The sequence below is a fragment of the Mytilus edulis genome, chromosome 3 (assembly GCF_963676685.1).
Source record: "Mytilus edulis chromosome 3, xbMytEdul2.2, whole genome shotgun sequence".
NCBI lineage: Eukaryota > Metazoa > Mollusca > Bivalvia > Mytilida > Mytilidae > Mytilus > Mytilus edulis.
This window is the reverse complement of record NC_092346.1, coordinates 77,581,013-77,594,199: the sequence shown is the minus strand read 5'-3', so window position 1 is coordinate 77,594,199 and position 13,187 is coordinate 77,581,013. Positions and strand designations below refer to the sequence as shown.

At 32.5% G+C, this 13,187-nt stretch overlaps 1 protein-coding gene across 1 annotated transcript in view; it reads right to left on the bottom strand.

Moving 5' to 3' along the window:
* LOC139515438 (sodium-dependent multivitamin transporter-like) overlaps positions 1–13,187 on the bottom strand; it is a 36,002-nt gene that overhangs the window by 7,411 nt on the left and 15,404 nt on the right. The window contains exons 9-14 of the mRNA XM_071305007.1: positions 11,407–11,542; positions 10,074–10,162; positions 8,227–8,336; positions 8,017–8,087; positions 6,058–6,144; positions 4,102–4,316 (exon numbers count right to left, since the gene is read on the bottom strand). Coding sequence (XP_071161108.1) covers positions 4,102–4,316; positions 6,058–6,144; positions 8,017–8,087; positions 8,227–8,336; positions 10,074–10,162; positions 11,407–11,542 — 708 coding nt within the window. The remainder of the gene's footprint in view (positions 1–4,101; positions 4,317–6,057; positions 6,145–8,016; positions 8,088–8,226; positions 8,337–10,073; positions 10,163–11,406; positions 11,543–13,187) is intronic.

The window sequence follows — 13,187 nt, the reverse complement described above, 5'->3', positions numbered from 1 at the left end:
GGATTGGTGATTCTAATTGAAAATTATTTGACGAAAGTTCTTTGATGACATATTTGATTATGAATAACACTATAATGACTGTTGTGCCCCTATTTTTGACATTTTTACTTATTATTTCTGTTTGTTTTGTTCACATATATTGTCAGTATAAAGAAAGTTTATGCGACTCTCATTCAAGTTAGAGGATAATAGCTATAAATTCAAATTTCATCCACTCTTTCATCATAAGGAAATGCATGTACGAATTCTGAAATGTGACAGTTGTTTTCCATTTGTTTGACGGGTTTGAGCTTTTGAATTTGCCATCTGACTTTTCGTTTTGAATTTTACAATTTTTTTTGCCTTTACAAATAGTTATCTTGATTCCGTCAATCCATGGCTGTACAAATATGTTTAGCGATTCCATCGAACTATTTGATCCACATTGTGAAGATTGTAGCAAGACAAAAAGTATTTAGGGAAAGGAATATTCCTTAAACCCATTTTATTCAAAGAGTTCAACAGTAGAGGATAGGTCGTTTTAATGATTTCCAATCAAACTCAAGTAAAAATTATGAATTTTTATAACCTAAATAAATTTTTAACATTAGAGCTCTCACATGCATGATATAATGAGCTTCAGAGGTGACTTTGGATTCAATTGATGTTTTAACATTTTTTTTGTTTCGCCCAATAAGCTTCAAAGTGAATATTTAACTATAAACAATCATTGCAGGACCTTGACTTAGAACAATACCTGAAACAACCTCCGACATGTGACTGTTCCCACTCGCCTTATAATTACAGCCCCTCTGGTCATGTTATAACTGGGGATCTAAACATAATTCAACATGAAAATCTCCGAAAGGTGATTTCTCATGGTCCTAAGTTTAGAGAACCCCAACACATCAATTGGAACCATAACTTCAAAATAATTATGGATTCCATTGAGTACTACGCCAGAGCATGGGCTAAGCGAGAAGAAGTTGAACTGGACGCTTTGTCAGAAGGGTTAAAACTATCAGGTCTCTGATAAAGCGTCGCGTTCACAAGTTGAAAAACTGTGTGAATGATCGACCAAAGTCCGTTTTCAGAGACAAAGAGGCCATGAAATGTCTATCAACTCTTCATGATAAGTATGTTGTTGTTCCTGCGGACAAAGCTTCAAATAATATTGTCTTTGTATGTAAATCGTATTACTACGAATGTCTTGTAAAAGAATTAGGTATAAAGGAGCACTCAGGTAATCCCACATACAAAGACATATCATTTGACAAGGATGAGATTTTAGCAAATCATAAGTCCTTCATGGCTTCAATAAACATTGCATTGAACACCAAATCGGAGGACTTACCTTGTTTGTATTGGATACCAAAGCTTCATAAAATTCCGTACAAACAACGGTATATTGCTGGCTCATCTTCATGTTCTACTAAAGAATTGTCCATTAGATTGACTAAAATTCTGTCCGCAGTGAAAGAGGGTCTTCAGAAATACTGTGAAACTGTTTACTCGCGTAGTGGTATTAACCATATGTGGATTCTTAAAAATTCTAAAGAACTTCTAGACAATTTTAAATCTCGGTCTTTTTCTGAAATTAGTTCCATCAAAACTTTTGATTTTTCAACCCTGTATACCACCATTCCCCATGTGAAATTGAAAAATCGCCTTAAAGAAATAATCCACAATGCCTTTCAACATAAAAATGGTAGCATACGCTATAAATTTATTACTTTGGGATTTCATAAGGCATATTTCGTAAATAGTGACAAACAAAAAGGTAAGATATGCTACACAGAAGAACAAGTGGTCAGTATGCTGGAGTTTCTTATCGACAACATATTTGTTGAGTTTGGAGGTAGACTTTTCCAACAAATTGTCGGCATTCCTATGGGAACAAACTGTGCGCCTCTTCTTGCCGACCTCTTCTTATTTTCATATGAATCGGAGTTCCTCCAGACACTTGTAAAAAACAAGAGAATCAAAGAAGCCAGATTATTTAATTTCACTTTCAGATATATTGATGATGTTCTTTCCATAAACAATCCGAACTTTTCTGATTGGGTTCCATAAATATATCCCCCAGAACTAGAGATTAAAGAAACAACAGACACGGCTTCCTCCGCCTCATTTTAGACTTATATCTCGAATTTGACTTACACAGTCATCTCAGTACCAGAATCTATGACAAACGAGACGATTTTAATTTTGAAATCATAAATTTCCCCCACCTTAGTAGCAATATACCAACTTCACCTGCATATGGGATATATATTTCCCAACTTATTCGATATTCAAGAGCTTGCAGCTCCTACTCAGACTTTGTAATACGTCATCAGTGTCTGAGTAGAAAGTTGATGAAACAGGGGTATGTCAAAGAACGTCTCGTTCTTTTTCTAAAAAAGTTCATCGGAAGGTACCAAGACCTTGTTGATAAATATTCCGTATCAACTTCTCAAATAATACACGATGGTCTTGATGTATAGATTCTGCGTTCTGATGTTGTTTACCATCTTAACAACGTGTTTTATAGTTCTTTCATTTGTCTTTGTTCTATTATTAATATTACTTTTACTGTTAAATGGTTTCATGTGATATTCGTTTCACGTGGCTCGGTACTTATACATCTCGTCAATGTGTTTGTATTGGCTTTCATTTTTTTGTGGTTTGTTTTGTATTTGCGACTTTTTGTATTTCTTTTGTTCTCATAACGTGACTCTGTACTTTAAAAGATCCCGTCAGTATGATATTGTCCTATTATATGTCATTATGATATATTTCTATTATGAATTACAATATACGTTGAACCACAAACGTCAAAATCATTCAATCGCGTAGTGGTATTAACTATTTTTGGATTCTTATAAATTCTATATATAACTTTTGGACTAGTTTAAATCTCGGTCTAATTCTTAAATTTATTCTTACATACTTTTGATTTTTTAACCCTGTATGCTAACATTCCCATGAAAATTTTAAAATTGTTTGTACGCACATTGAACGACAAATTTATGTGACGTATAAAATTTTCTGACGTCAGACACTCAATAAATGTGTTCGTAGATAGTAGATGTTTTTGTGTTCTGTTAAATTGTTCCTTTTAAAATTGTTAAACGATGATGACTGATGTACCCATATTTTGACTATTATATTTATTGTGTCTGTTTATTTAACGCATCAATGTAAAAATATCGGAAATTGATGAGACTGTCATTACAAAAGTGAGAGGGTTAGCGCTATAGAACCAGGTTTAATCCACCATTTTCTACATTTGAAAATGCCTGTACCAAGTCAGGAATATGACAGTTCTTGTCCATTCGTTTTTGATGCGTTTTGTTATTTGATTTTGCCATGTGATTATGGACTTTCCCAATTGATCTTCCTCTAAGTTCAGTATTTTTGTGATTTTACTTTTTACAACTTTGGTTATATCCGAGTTAAAACTAAGGCGGCTATAACAAGTGATTTTGTTTGAGGTAGTTGAAATTTTAAACTTCAGTTCTTGTCTTGTTATGATATATCTAAGGTATTTTAACTTTGGATTATAGTCTTTTCATGTATCCGCATTTACATGTTAGGCATTACGATAAATGCCTGGACACATTTTCAGGAGTTAAGCTTTAATCCTAGGATTTAATAATAATGCATAATATCAGTAAGGCAATAGGCTTACTACTTTTGCGTTAGCTTATTGCCTAGAATTTAAGTTTAATGTCTAGTTTCACCTATTGCACTATTACACATATTATTAAGGAAAATCATGTCCAATTCATCTATTTCCCAAATTTCAAACATAAAATTTGCAACATTTAACTAAGATGTTACCAACAAAGTAGACATGGAAAGTTCATATTATAAGACACAGTTTTGAAAGTCACCTTAACTGAAGAGGAAAACATTTTGGACCCATTAACATATACTTTTCTATCCATTGTTATATTATCTCCATGAAATAGGACTTCATTGATATATTTGGCATTCCGACCCATACCAACGACATGGCTGTGCTTTTTTTTTTATTATTGCAAAAGACCCCCCATACTCACCACAGTGATATAATACTGATATGCTATTATTCTTAATTATATTAAACTTGCAAAGGAAATTCATATAAAAGCGTACTGCTGATGATCCATGATTGCTTCTGTAGTTTGATAAGTTGTGTATTCAGTGGTAATTGTGTAATTGATAAAGTGTGACGTATTTTGGAATAAATAACACTGGTCAGTCGGTGGCATGGTAGCCCATGGTGATCTTTGTAGTGTTTTAGAAAAGTTCTTCCCAGCTGACAACCAAAAGGATAGTATAACAGAAGCTGTAGTACCAATCAGTGCACCCTAGAACGAGAGTTAAAAACACATGAATAAAAGACAAGACATACGCATTGACCTAAAACATTGTAGTTCTCAACTTTCATTTTCATTTTTAGATTTAGGATCTTTCAATAACAGTTTTAATTTTTAAGTAGCTCATCAATACTACTTGAATTTGAACTTGAAATCTATCGATCATGCTAGAAAAAGAACTTTTAAAATTGAACAAATTCAGACGCAGGAAAAATCTTACATGTAATTGATGTTCTAGCAGTAAAATTAAGCAAATTCAGACGGAGGAAAATCCAACACGAAATTTATGTTCTAACAGCGTAGATAATCAATTTCATTCCAGAGAGATCAGTTAAAAGGGAAAAAATAGTATTTTGAATAATTTATGAAACAATAATGAAACAATTCATCAGATAATTCATAGATCAGCACTTAAATTGTAAGATAAAATAACAACATGCATCAATTTTCTTTTTAATTTAAAACGCCAAAATGTGAATAGTTATATATAGAGACACGTGGTATACATCAAGCTGACAGCAACCAAAAAAAAAAAAACAACAAAAAAACACAAGACACCTAGAGGTCAGCACGGTACAGTCTTCAACTATGGACATGTGTCAACTTATGATGATGCCCAAAAGTTGTGGGTGGATTAAAAAGAAATCATAAAATTTTAAATAAAATAAATTATGAGATAAGGCAACCACATTTCATGGGACAGATACTTAAACACGTGACAGGGCCTGGGGTTAAATAAGTTCTTTTGAGAACTCTACAGTCCTCCATTTACTCTCAATTAGTGGACTACAAGGTATACAAAAGAACATGCAATAAATATCAATACGGAAAAGTCCTTGACTCTGGAATAATAATATAACAGATAACAAATATATTGTTATAAATACATATACTTACAAATCCTATACGGTAATGAAGAGTGCTCGCATTAACTTACAGAAAGTAAGCTCTACGTTATCAATAAAGGCAACAGTAGTATACCGCTGTTCGAAAGTCAAATCGATTGAGAGAAAAACAAATCCATGTTACAAACTAAAACTGAGGGAAACACATCACATACAAAACAAATTTTACTGCACAAGATGTTCATTTAAACAATTATTCTCTCGTTAGTATTGGACAATGCCATTTTTTTAGAATTATAAACCTTATGATAACGATATATAGCTGATATAACCATAAAGTACCAAACATTTACCAATACCCGGACAGGAAATCTTTGATATGCATCAGGGAGATGCATTGCTTTATTTGAAATGATTTCTCAAGTTTTATCACAGTATATTTCACTAAATGTACGCCGTTACCGAAGTACTGAGATATTTCAGCTGATAGTACCCCGGGAAATAATAGTGACCCAGCAGAGGTATCGACACAGTGGTAGACATGATATAAATGACTGCACTAAATGTGCATTTCAAAAATGCGTGTCTTTAAAGCTGCCGATATGAAACAGTTTCTATGAATATACAATGAATATAGTAAATTGTATCTCATATTGTCGTCTTACGATGCGAATTCGGGATCGTTTAACGGCACGAGATTTTTATCTTTTCATATTGAATTCGTCTACTAATTTTATATTCCATACGATTCCTAGCTTAGTGGTGTGTGTGTGTGTGTGTGTGAATCTGTTCTGTTTCATATTCATTATCCATTAAAATATTTTCGTTAAATATAAAATATAGTCCATTTAAGGAATGACTGTTATATTTGTTCTGTACATGTTTACCTTTTTTGTTGACCATGGAAAGAATACCGTATATAAAAATAATCCACACGATGGGCCTCCAAACGCTGATAGAATGCTTGTAGTTATCTTTAAAAAGAAAGTAAATAAGTGTTTTACGGTATATAAGAATTGGCGAAAGTGATGCCAATAAATATAAAACAAGTTGCTTTCTTTAAAATAGAAATGCAATCGTAAACCCAAATGCTTATTTGCATAATATATTAGATACTTGTTAAATAAAGATGTATTGTTTTATTTTAAAAAGTCTATTGAACGTATTTGAGATGTGTTCCGGTCGTATCTGGAACGGTAATCCGTGCTTTCGGAGTTTCTGCGACGTGATGGGGTGTTTGTTTTAGTTAAAGTGAAACGATTTTGAAGCGTATGCAACGTGCTTAGCGTTCCTCTTGCGATCAACTAAGTTACGTATACGGCCTTTGTTAATTTTCTGTTTTGACTGATGGTTTTACATTGTAATTTCGGGGTCTTTTATAGGCGACTATGCGGTATGTGCTTTGCTCATTGCTGAAGGCCGTACGGTGACCCATAGTTTGTTATTTCTGTGTTATTTTGGTTTCTTGTAGATAGTTTTCTCATTGACATCATATCAAATCTTCTTTTTTATATTTGATATCTTATCGCCGACCATGTTATAAAGTCTGCTAAAATTGCATGCATGATTTATTTTAAGGTTATCAGTTGTAATTAAAGTGGCACTTTTAATTCGTTGTTTGATTGCTTGAAGTACTATTTCTTACATCTGCATGGTAAAATGTTGGTTTTTTTTTAAATATATTTTAGATTTAGACTTCAGTTTTAGTTTTTTTTTCATATTGAATATCTACTTTTCAGTCACATTTCAATGACGAAAAGGATCCAGAGGTTATGTGACCTCATGACAGTTTTAATAAAAAGTAAATAATGTTGCAATATTTAAACAAAGAAAATAACCTTAAATTTGCAATTTAAATGAAAATAAAAACGGAAATTTACTTTCATAATTAATTTTAACGTTGTTTCCAATAAACGATATTTGTTTTTGAAAAATCCTCGTTTTTTTTACACCTATTCGAGGCACGTATTTTAGTTTATGTATACACGTCCTTGGTCTATCGTAGACGTAAAATTTCAAGAAAGTACAGGAAAGACTTCCTTTTAGTTTCAGTATGAAAAAAAATAATTAGCCTGCTTTGTACATCATATACATATTCCCTAGCCCCGTATCTTAAATGAAATGATAGTAATACTTCTTTTATAGATTTCAGTTAACAAATCTCGTTTCGAATATATTTCGTATTGCTTAACATGAAATCTTATCTCATATCTAACACAGCTGGTTTCAACGTTTGACTCTATATATAATTAAAATAACTACACATATATTGAAAGTAATTATTAGCAGCTTGTAATTGCGTGCAAGGAAGTATTCAAATGATATTTAAAGTAATAATAAATTATGCATCTTATCTAACATATCTCTATAGCAACTTTAAGAAGCTATAATGCTTATTCAACAGGTCAATTAATAAGCTATTGCGCATGTATATATGCAAGGTGGCCATGGAAAGAACAGATGTATTCCGAATAACATCCGGTGTTCCGAAAGACTACGGACATCGCCTAATATATACTGCGTAAACCCTCAGGGATTTACGCAAAAAGAATTAACCAAAAATAAGCATTAGTCCATTTGTTCTTTCACAGTGGCCTTAAATATCAAATAGATAATTGCCTAAATCTCTCTGTTACCGATATTGAAATGAAATTTTTGACATTTAAGTATCGTGATTTTTCGTCTGTATCGTTATAAAAGATACGGGTTAGAGTACCCATGATCACGTATATGTACTCGAAAAATCAGACTGATATAATAGTTTTAAGGTTTAACAAATTGACATCAGTTTCTTCGATGAGTCAAACTTTGAAGATTATGAAATGAACAATATCTATCTGACCTACTTGGGACATTGGTCCAGGGATTTCTGCTATCATAAATGAAACGGCTACTGAAAGCAATCCATAGAACGGCACTGAAAACATAAAATGAAATTGGTCAATTAAAACAAAATAAGATTTGTGAAAAAGAAAACATAACTTTAATGTAGTGCAGTTTCATTGCATGTCTGATAACGTATTTGACAGTTATTGGTTTGAAGTTTTGTTACTTACCGGAAAGTTTTGCGATGGCTGTGAGCTTTTTATCCGATAAATTGTGAAATGGTTTAATGTAATCTTCTACTGTCATGGCAGACAAACTACTCAATCCAGACGACATGGTACTAATAAGAGAAAAATACAGGTGCCAAATATATGATATATACATTTAAGAAAGTCAACAGAAGAAGATGCTAGTAGTGATGCGTCCAAATAATTACTAATAAGATGATACGAAGACAACACATAAACGTCATCTTCTGAATCAGTCTAAAGCGCAATCTGATTAAATGCAGACCCTGACTTAGTACATGCCATTTTAAGAAAAATGATGGGTGAACCTGATTTCGTGGCTAGCCAAACCTCGCGCTTTTATGACAACGTTAAATATGACACTTAAATAACAACATTAAATGACAGGAATACAGTAAAAATAAATGCAAGAAGAAATACACAAATAAACAATACAATAGTATATTTCGACATGTTAATAGTTATCAAAGGTACCAGGCTTATAATTTAATAAGTAAGACGCTCATTTTGTCTTCACGAGACTCATCAGTGACACTCAGATCAAAATAGTTAGAAAGTACAAAGTTGAAGATCAGTGATGATCCAAAATTCCAAAAAATTGTGTTAAACACGGCTAAGGTCAACTGTGCCTGGGATAAGAAATTGTTTAGTATTTAGAATATTTCTTACTTTTTGCAAACAATAAATTTATAAAAATGTTCATGTCAACACTGAATAACCACAGAATAAAAATGAACACGTAAAACAACCTAGGACAGCTTATAAAAACAGCACATCAGAACCACGCATTGGCTGTCACACGACTGGATCGACGCCACAAAACTGTGTTATATAAGATATATCTTAAACGGTTCTAAAGTAGAACAACCACAGTCAAAAACTGTGCTTAAGTCCTCAGGAGAAATGTTCTACAGACTTGTCCAGAACAGTTCAACTGAAAGTCCCTCGCAGGTAAAAAAGAAAGTATAGACTGATCCTAACTGTAATTATTAGTCGACTAACAGAACTGACGGTTTTTGTGTGGTTTTTTATGCCCCACCTACGATAGTAGAGGAGCATTATGTTTTCTGGTCTGTGCGTCCGTTCGTCTGTTCGTCCGTTCGTCCGTCCGTCTGTCCCGCTTCAGGTTAAAGTTTTTGGTCAAGGTAGTTTTTGATGAAGTTGAAGTCCAATCAACTTGAAACTTAGTATACATGTGCCCTATGATATGATCTTTCTAATTTTAATGCCAAATAATAGTTTTGACCCCAATTTTACGGTTCACTGAACATAGAAAATGATAGTGCAAATTTCAGGTTAAAGTTTTTGGTCAAGGTAGTTTTTGATAAAGTAGAAGTCCAATCAACTTGAAACTTAGTATACATGTTCCCTTTGATAAGATCATTCTAATTTTAATGCCAAATTAGAGAATTTATTCCAATTTCACGGTCCACTAAACATAGAAAATGATAGTGCGAGTGGGGCATCCGTGTACTGTGGACACATTCTTGTTTTAATATATTTTTTTAACAACAGAAAATAATGAACAATCCATTGTATTTGGACACACGATGTGAGCTTAATATCCAATAGGACAGCAACAAAACGACAAAATTAGAAACATACATTTAGATTTCAATATGGTGTTACGTTATACAATGTATACTCCTGTAATTTGATAACGACTTTGTCTGTCGCATTTTGCAAGAATTAAAACATGACATCATATTATACCCGAATTAACCTTACATAAAATGTTTAATGATTATATCAGCGCATTTAAATATCAAGAAATATGAAGAACACACATAAAACTATGATAACTAATAAGGATGATAATGTATATAAACCTAAGAGATGCACTGAAAAGGGATGCCATAAACAAACCCGACATTCCAGGGAGATTCCGGAAGATGTCTAGAACCATGTACGGTATTATCTGAAAGAATACAAAATCATGACAGTATTATTATTAGAGTGTTAGAAATCATAGCTTCTTTCTATCACTTTGATCATATATAAAATAAATGCAAGCATTCTCTCTCAGCCAAGGTTTACCTTAGATAGTTTTAGCTGTTAAGGTATATTTCTTTTTAATGTTCTTAGACGATTCATATGTTTTGACTTTCCTGATTTAGCTTATTTTAAAACTAGTATTCGCACGAATCAAGCTTAGATTGTATGTTTTTAATACCACTGACAGGAATCGATAGCAGATGACTATTGGTTCCCAACAATACTTGTTAACCAGTGACTTTGGTAACTGATGCTGCACTCTGTCGATTTTTAGTTCCGCAATTGTGTTTAAAACAAGGTAAAAATTTCCTTGGGGAAAATTCACAGTAAAAGATTTTGGCTGCCATTTTTTTCAATGCTTTCAGCAGTTTATACTGTTCAACAGCTTGAAAGCATGACATCAACCGCAATGCTTGTCAATTGTTTCAGTTAATCTTGCTGACCATTGTTATTTGTTCACATTGTTGTGTTCAAGTTCAAGTACATTATTAACAATATCTGGCCGAAGTTTTGCCTCAACTCTCGAGAGACATGTTTCCGCGTGTCATTTCCTTTCTAAACGGGCAAGAAATTCGTCTGGTCTGAAAATGTATCGACATTCTTCTTCCATCTTGAGGCAATTCAAACAGATGTTATATCAATTGCTGAGAACATTGTCTGCTTTATATGCATTATGTCTATGGCTTAAAATAGAAGTTTATAATGATTCAAACGTCAGTAGAGACTGTATTACTGTTTATTTTCAAATTTTAACTCACTCGGCTGTATTGGGAAAAATAATCTAAGCCCTTTAACATATTATTGGTGAACCAATGGTCGGGTCATGATATATATCATTGCATTTGAGTAAATTGTGTGCATTTTGTATATAAAAGAGGGACGAAAGATACCAGAGGGACAGTCAAACTCATAAATCGAAAATAAACTGACAACGCCATGGCAAAAAATGAAAAAGACAAACAGACAAATAATAGTACACATGACACAACATATAAACCTAAAGAATCATGTATATAAAATATGGAATGGAAATAACATGCTGTTTATTAAAAGGGCTGTTACATGAACACAAAACAGACCTTCAAGTATCTCATACTCCAAGTCATTCTACAACTAGCCAATACAACCATTCTCTAATCACGGAATACATGTTTTGTTTTTGCATACCTGATTTGGATTTTGTATGCGTTTTGATGTCAATGGGTCACATCTTATGCTTGTGTAGTATGCATACGCTACAACTCCTTCTAACGTTGCCAATGAAAGTGTAACGAAGAATGCTGGTGCGGTTAAAAACATAACTCTGGAAAAATGATGTTAATTGGTGTTATCTATCTTTTGAATTTATGCAATTACCTATATCAATAATGGTATAAAAATTCAATTAATTTTAGAAAATTATTTGCACTTAATTATTTTTATTTTTTTTTTTAATACTCAGTTTTGATTTAAAAGAAAACCGACTTGGTTTTAAAAATACAAATTATAACGCCTTACAAACACAATTCCATTTACATTCTTGTCATGATTAGAAAATATACAAAATAACGCCATTACAATTCGTGTACGTTTCTATAAATAAAACATTCAAAAACGTGTGATATTAACGTCACAAACAATACGTCATTTTTTTGTAATCCATGCATGTGACGCGCAGTTTATATTTCGATAGCTGTGTCCTGGTATGGTATCATGGGAGGTGTCCGTTGTTAATAAGTGATTTACATGTTTCTTTATAAATCAAATCAAATTTATACACTTCTGTGGTACGTGTTATTGTGTTTTTCTGTACTGCATTCGTGTCACGTAGTGTTTTCATTTTAGTGATACTTTAACATCGCCATATAAGCTGGAGGTTTGACTAAGCATAAAACATGGTTCATCTCACTATTTTTCTTAACTTACTTGTACCATGTCAGGAATATAGCAGTAGCTATCTACAGTCTGTTTCTATGTATGGTTGTGTTTGTTTTTGTTGTTAGTTCTGTTGTTCCGTTGTTTTCCTCTTATAGAAAATGTGTTTCCCTTGGTTTTAGTTTTGTATCCGGATCTGTTTTTTTTCTATCGAATTGTGACTACTTAACAGCAATATACTACTGTTACCGTTATTTACCACATTTCTGAATATTAACATTTTGTGTTGTTATTTTTTTGAGAGCGTGCAATGAATTTTATTTAAAACCTGTCGTTGCACTATGGAAGAGAATGCTATCACTTTATTATTTTAGTACATAAGAAGAAGCACTATAAAAGCAGAAAGGAGCAGTGCGCAATCATTATCCATTACAATTTAATCATACACGCGTTTCATATATCATATTATAATAGAAGTTATTGTGTAACAGTGTCTTCATCATTGTCACAATATCTTCTGATTAATTTTTATTTGAATTATGAGTTTGCCGACAAAAGTCATCCGAAACTAGACATGTATTTTTTTCATTGATTTTTAAATCAAAACTTACCAGTATTTTATATCTCGAAAGATTGATATCTTTTATAAACGTTTACTACACTTTCTAGACGCATTAATGATCTATTTTTATAAAGCATAGTAGATAACACAGGTTTCTTTCGCGTTTTATAGGTATTTCTGCAGGAGAATAAAACGGATTCTTTTCTCGTTTGAATTGTTTTACATTGTCTTATCGGGGCCTTTTATAGCTTACTATGCGGTATGGGCTTTGCTCATTGTTGAAGGCCGTACGGTGACCAATAGTTGTTAATGTCTGTGTCATTTTGGTCTTTTGTGGATAGTTGTCTCATTGGCAATCATACCACATCTTCTTTTTTGTTATCTTTGAGATTTATTTACACTAAGGAGTACTAGGAATATCCAAAACCTTGTTTTTAAACTATGAAAGGTCATTTTGAATTCGGTATTTGTAACTTTTTTTTTATTTGCAGACATCATACTTGCATTAAAACTTATCTTTTCTTTAAATATG